This window comes from Brachyistius frenatus, unplaced genomic scaffold (assembly GCF_029030835.1).
Source record: "Brachyistius frenatus isolate BFR_SWC_R1_liver_20210118 unplaced genomic scaffold, ASM2903083v1 Contig_228, whole genome shotgun sequence".
Lineage (NCBI taxonomy): Eukaryota > Metazoa > Chordata > Actinopteri > Embiotocidae > Brachyistius > Brachyistius frenatus.
Genome location: NW_027210827.1, coordinates 155,671 through 162,373, shown reverse-complemented (window position 1 = coordinate 162,373; position 6,703 = coordinate 155,671). Strand labels below are relative to the sequence as shown.

At 39.3% G+C, this 6,703-nt stretch overlaps 1 protein-coding gene across 1 annotated transcript; it reads left to right on the top strand.

Moving 5' to 3' along the window:
• Positions 1–1,300: 1,300 nt before the first annotated feature.
• On the top strand, positions 1,301–6,046 carry sgca (sarcoglycan, alpha). Its single transcript, XM_069719949.1, has 11 exons — positions 1,301–1,356; positions 1,593–1,731; positions 1,821–1,972; positions 2,758–2,824; positions 2,929–3,127; positions 3,246–3,414; positions 4,416–4,624; positions 4,892–4,918; positions 5,117–5,296; positions 5,801–5,827; positions 5,911–6,046. Exons 1-11 carry the CDS (start codon positions 1,330–1,332, stop codon positions 5,915–5,917), a joined length of 1,203 nt encoding a protein of 400 aa, XP_069576050.1. The 5' UTR covers positions 1,301–1,329; the 3' UTR covers positions 5,918–6,046.
• Positions 6,047–6,703: the final 657 nt, after the last annotated feature.

Sequence of the window (6,703 nt, the reverse complement as noted above, 5' to 3'; positions counted from 1 at the left end):
CCCACGCAGTCTCAAGTTTTTAAGGGGGCTGTTTTGTCTACGAGGCCAACAACACATTCATAGAAAAGACCAACATGAAATGATACTTTTCACGTTTACCTAGCTGTCATTTGCTTTCCTTTTTATTTTTTATTTTCTGTATTATCATATGAGCTGTATTATCGGACAGGTGAAGGTCTAGTCTGAAGGACATATTGAATATTGCCTGATAAAGACCGAAGTGCTGTCAAACAGGATGTACGTAGGTTTTCAGTGAGACAGTAGCGCCATCTAGATGGTATTCTCGTGTAAGTGTTGAACTGGGGTGCAACTGTGGGCGTGGCAAAGTAACTGTCCTTGGGTGATTAAAGAACAAGTAAACAATACCAGCTTTTTTTTTTCTCCTCTACATAACTTTGTAAATATCCCCTCAATATATAAAGAATAAGATAAAAACATTTATTTCTGATATATGGTAGCACTTTGCCCACTATTCTTAAGTGCAGTTTGTGTTTAAAGATACAACATATAAGATGTTTGAGTTTAACATATTTAAACTGCAATTATCCACAATAAGTGAAGAAAACACAGTTTTGACGTTCAAGATGTATTTTGTTGCACAAACAATCAAACTGAGTCAAGTGTTTTGACATTGTTTCCAAAATTCGAAACACATTTTTAGTGCTGCTTTTGACAACATAAACCAGTACGAGAAATATTCCTAATTGTTTTACTGTTTTCTGGCTACCGTGTTCTTACTAAAAACTGAGATGAGCACGCTATAAGGCAAACTATAGGTGTGACCGGTGGCCATTTCTTTAGTCTATCCACACGGGGTGCATACAGTCTAACTTTACAATTATCAGTAATGAGAAAAAAAACAGCAGGGCATAAATGAACAAAATTTTATGAACCCGCTAAAACTCTGAAAGCTGGACTGGACGCCACAGTGACTCACTATCGCCTCTTAGCATACAAAGTGGTACTGCAAGACAGGACTTAGATCTTACATATCGCACCTTTAATTAAACTTTCTCACTTTGTCACTTATTTGTGATATCTTGTGCATGAATACACTTTGCAGTTACTTTTCTTTTTTCTATGTACAGAAAAATATATATATATAAAAAAAAAAAAGACATGAATAGGATTTTTTTTTAAAAGTTAAAATATCAGAAAGTTTATGATTTCATACCAACAAAAGGAATAATTCAGCTCTTGATTTTCTACACACTCACAGACACCCTGCCGGATGTTATTAGGTGAGGGAGACAAAAATAGCTCCGTCAAGTCTTTGGCTGTGACCAAGCCCCTCTCCAGTTGGCTCTGTCAATCACAATCCAAAACAAGATGGCAGGCAGCCGGAGCTGGGTCTTCCTTTTAACAGGCAAGTCTTTTCCTTAAATTATTCAGCCTCATGCAATATAACAACACTGGCTGACCATCCTCCCGGTTTAGTATGAGGTCTGTGTTATGTAGTATAAACTCTTGAACTTTGTGCCATTGTGTGTTGTCATATCTTAATGGAAAATTTTAGATTCTGTTTGCCATTTTTGACCTTTCAGATAAATTCTTCCCTGTGTTTTTTGTTTTTTTTCATTTTGTTTTTTCACACTTTCACAGTTTGTGCTGCCAGTTTGTTTGGGGCCAATGCAGAGATCAAGTTTACCATTCCTGTGGGGAGGTTATTTACATATGAGCTGATGAGAGAGACTTTCCAGAATGACTTTGAACCTTTGTCGAAACTCTACGGTAAGCGAGGATCTTGTAACTTTACTCTAAAACAAAATAAGATAAAGATCTTCTAATTGTGTCTATTTCTCTACTCCTGTGTTATGAAGCCGGGCGCTTGTACGATGACCCCATGATTTTTAAGTGCAACAGGCAGAATTTCCCAGACCTCCCAGAGTGGCTACGCTTCACCCAGAGGCAACCCTTCGATAATGGCTTCTTGTACGGCACGCCAACATCTCCTGGAAAAAGTATAATTGAGGTGCGATGTCATCATTCACACCCACAGTGGCAAAAGACTTAAACACTTAACGTAATCAGTAAGCTGCATGTTGCATTTCTGGCCTTATTTCTGCACATTATTCTGTTGATAATGGGCCAAACATAGATAACATGCCAGTGCAGACAAATTTGAAAAATATGCAGCCATCAGAAACATCAGTGGTAAATGTCAGGGTTTGTTGTCAAATCCCCAGAGACAAAAGCTTTGTGTTTCTCTCTGGAGCTGCTATTTTGAACTCACATAAAAAATTCAGGAGGTAAAATGTGTTTGAAGAAGAAGAGAAAATACATTTTCTGAAGTGTCACTTTAGTCTCAATCAAACAGAATGTATTATGGCTGGAAAACATCTTACAATTTGGGTGTAACCACAGATTACAGCTATAAATCGGATCCAAAACACTCCACCTTATATACAGTAATTTCTTTTCTTTGTTTAGCACCTTTAAAATTGTTCTTATAATATATATTGTTCATTTTTGTTAATTATCTGAAGTATAAAGCTGACAGGAACCCAAATACATTAAATAATGACACAGGTGGCAATAAAAATGTACAAATTTGAAAGCATAATCACACAAAATAGATAAAATATAGTATAAATATGCAATTTATACACACAAATACAGCCACAAATTTAACAAATAAAACATTTTCTGGCTCATTGTTGTACCTTTTGTTTTAAGTCTACTTATGCCTGTAATAATATAATAATTAGAGGCCCAGATAACAATTTTGGTGATAAACTCGGGAGCTTTTTCCTACAGATCTATGCTGTCAACAAGCGGAGCTATGAAACAGCCAGACACATACTCGTGATCAAAGTTGTTACAGGTACGTGTGCTTTAAATGATATCATGATACGTTTTAGGGTGAGTGTTAATAATGAATGAGTATCTGTGACAGATGAATAAATGGTTCATTGATGTCACTCACAGAGAAGATGCTGCCCTATCAGGCCGAGTTCTTCGTCAAGCTGCGGGAGATTGAAAAGGTGCTGCCCTCTACTGTTCAGGACGAGATAAAGCAGGATTTACAGAAGCTCTGGGACACCGGGGCCTTGGAAATAGTCAATTTTACCAACGCCCTCGACCGGGGTGGCAGAGTCCCCCTCCCGCTGGCGGGACATTTTGAAGGGTGAACGAACGGAGAGATTTTATTATTATTTTTTTTATTATTTTTTTACGTAAAACCTTACTTGTGAATCAGAAGCGTTGAAATACCTGTGTGTTCACTGAAATCTGATTTGTGTCAGTGTGTACGTGAAGGTGGGGTCGGAGCGGTATTTCTCCGAGTGTCTCCTGAGGGTGCTGAAGACCGAGCACCAAAAGCAATGCACGAGAGGGGGCAAAGTCAAGATCCCCGGAGACTGTAACTTCTGCAGCATTCCCAGCAACTGCATCAGCTGGTGCAAGACGGAGCTGGTGAGGTCATTCGTTCGTCATTTAAGAGAACGTTTTAGTCGTTTTGTCTTTTTTCTGTCGTATGTCTTTGTCAGCTGAACACCTTATTTTTCTTGTTTGGACTATCACACGCAAACAAGCAGTGCTAAGATATGAACTTTTTTTTTTTTTTTTACTTTATTTTGATGTTTAATTGACCGGCGGTTCACAAACATTTTGCTTTTTGACCCTTTTGAAATGAGGGAAAGATGACTTGTAATTCCCTAAGTTTTATGTCAACAAGTTGAGAGAAATGTGAAAGGGATAGTTTGCATTTTTTAAAATGGGGTTGTACGAGGTACTTGTCCATAGTCAGCCTACTACCTGCAGTAGATGGGGGTCGGCTCGTCCCTCAGTTTGGACATGCACTGTCCTGCAGTGGATAAGACCAGCAACTAAAATGTGTTTTAGCCACCTGATAAAAAAAATTAAAACTCAGCTTAAGTGTGTGCTATATTTAGAATAGTTTCACTGTTTTATCTTGCAGTCAGGCAGCCCTCTCCGACAGAGAACTAAAATATCCATTTCATCTCTCAGCGAAGAGAAATTTCAGAAGAAATTGTGTAATTCTGTGCTGCAAAACAATGTTGAGTCGTCTTTTTATCCCACTAATTATCTCACAACCACTGATTTTTTTTATTTTTTTATCCTGTGACCCTTTGGAGGGGTCACTATCACCAGGTTGAGAACCAGTTAGGACTGCAACTATTGATCCTGCACCATGAAATAGAGAAATGTCATGTATAAATCACCAAAATATGTAATTTACTTGTTTAAATATTTGATTTTTGTCATGAACAAGGACACTAAGGATTAATAGAGGATCAAAATAGTTGCTGATTCATCTTCTTTTAGAAATGGTCAATTGCTGCATGTGTATTTGGGATATCCAAAGTGTTTCTTTAAATCAACAATCCTGTCATCTTTGCGCCTCCCACTCACTGTGAACACAAGCAGCTCTTTGACTGTCTTTCTGCCTGCAGTTTGACCTGTCGAAGCCGGAGCCGGAGCCCCCTGCTCCCACGGTGGGCTCGGGGATCCTGGAGGCCGCAGGTGACTTCGACCCTCCCGAGTCTCCCCCGAGCAGAGACTACTTCCCGGACTACATGGTGACGGTGATTGTGCCCCTGATCCTCGCCATCGTCCTGTGTCTGCTGCTGGCCTACATCATGTTCGGCAGACGAGAAGGACTGTATGTATCTATTTTAAATCATGTAAATAAAAATAGAAACAATCCGCAAAGTCAAACAGTTTGCTAAATATATATATATATATATATATATTTTTTTTTTTTTTACCATTACCGCAGGTAGGATTTTATATAGCTACCCAAACGCATTGATGATCGTGATATATGGGTTAACTGGCCCTTTAAACAAATTCTTGTATCTCTATGTCGGCTTTTGTTTGACCTCAAAAATCTGTGACATCAAACTGACACATTATTCTTTCTTTACAGTGAAAAGAGGAACGCACGAACAAACCAGTGAGTACACGGAGCTGTTCACTCTTCTCCGAGTAGAAGGATAGCGCTTAGTTACATGGGAGATGATTTAAAGACGGATCCGGACCTCGTTGGTTTTCTGTCATGACTGTGGCCGACACGTTCGGAGGAATCTGAATCCCAGTCAACTAACAGTGCAATGGACTTCGTAAACCCCTGTGATTGTTCTGTGCGCTGCAGGATTCAGCTGTACCACCACCACACCATTCACGGGAACACCGACGAGCTGAGGAACATGGCTGGAAACCGAGGTGCGCTTCCGCCTCTGTCCACGCTGCCCATGTTCAACTGCCGGACCGGAGAGAGGGCCTCGCCGCTGCAGTCCGACAGCCCCACCATCCCCCTCATCATGGCCCAGCAGTGAGCGTCCCCTCCCCTCCCCCACCGATTCCTAGCATTTATACTGTACACACACTCAGCTGCCAGTCTGTTAGGTACACGTATGTCACTACTCTAATATGAGAACCCTGAAATACATTTAAAGTTGATGAATATTTATGATTCTACTGTTAAATATATTTAATTCTGTTTCTAAATGATCTCATGGGATAACGTTTTTACTTTTTATTCAGTGACAGTAGACAAAATATTTGCAAAACAATACAATTCACCTGCACAACAAATTAGATCCTCTGGAAAGATGAGTAAGTTGAATCAGAACGTGAACTCATGACGTGTTCATAGTTAGAGCTTGTTAATAAGGTTCATCTGTTAATCAACACAGCTTTAAAAGCATCTCAACAAAAGCTGAACACCTTCAGGGCTAAAAACCAACGCTTATTTTCTTCACTGATGAATTTCTCCGTGAATCAATTGATCCTTTCGTATATAAAATGTCAAATGTTTTTGTTCCTGTTTTCACAGTGATCCCTACAGTGACACGCTGCCCAGGTAAACCCACTCACCCAACTTCCTCCTACATCACAGTTCTGGTGACTCCAACCATCTCCATGTTGTTGTTTTTTTTTTTACAGGAAGTGAGAACAACGATGGATAAAACGTCTTTGATACACCGAGTGTTATTCATACGGTCATTTGCTGCCACAGTTTATGCTTCTATATTTGCAGTGTGATATTATATTTTATTCTTCTTTTGGTTCCATTAAAATAGTGTGCAATGTTATTTGCTGTTTGTGATTCTGAAGTTAAATCTGGGAAGTCGGCCGAGGATTCGCAAGATAAGATGGGGAGAAAAAAAAGTTTCAGCCAAAAAAGTTGAGCTTCTTCGTCTGACAATCAGAAAGATTTATCGAACTTTTATTCCTTTTAATGAAGCAATCTGTGAAGGAAACAACACTTTGATTAACTCATTAAAACTACAAAACAGTTCATATAACTTGATCACAAAGATGAAAAGCTTCAGTCTTTTCTCAGAGAATGTCATCATTTACATTTCCTGCTTTTGCAGTATAAAACCTGTAAATATCAAAAAGTTACAGACCAGTGCAGCTGTGCTTTTCTTATCCCAACAGTGGTTTGAGTCCGTGTTGTACTGCCCTTCGGAAGCAGCTGTTGTTGTGGTAGATGTCCAGCGGGTGGCTCCAGTGTACCGTTTTCTCCTCTTTTGTTCACAGTTAGGTCTGAGGATAAACTTTATTCTGATGTCAATTCAGTTTCCTATTTTCAGTGTGACATAGAGCCTGCAATGGCTACATGTCAGATTAATGTATTTGGTGGTAAGTTACATTTTACAGTGTTTCAGGTCTGATTTGTTAAGCTGTTATTTCAGCTGTGTGTGAGGTTCAAGAAAAGTCCACCTAGAGTCTT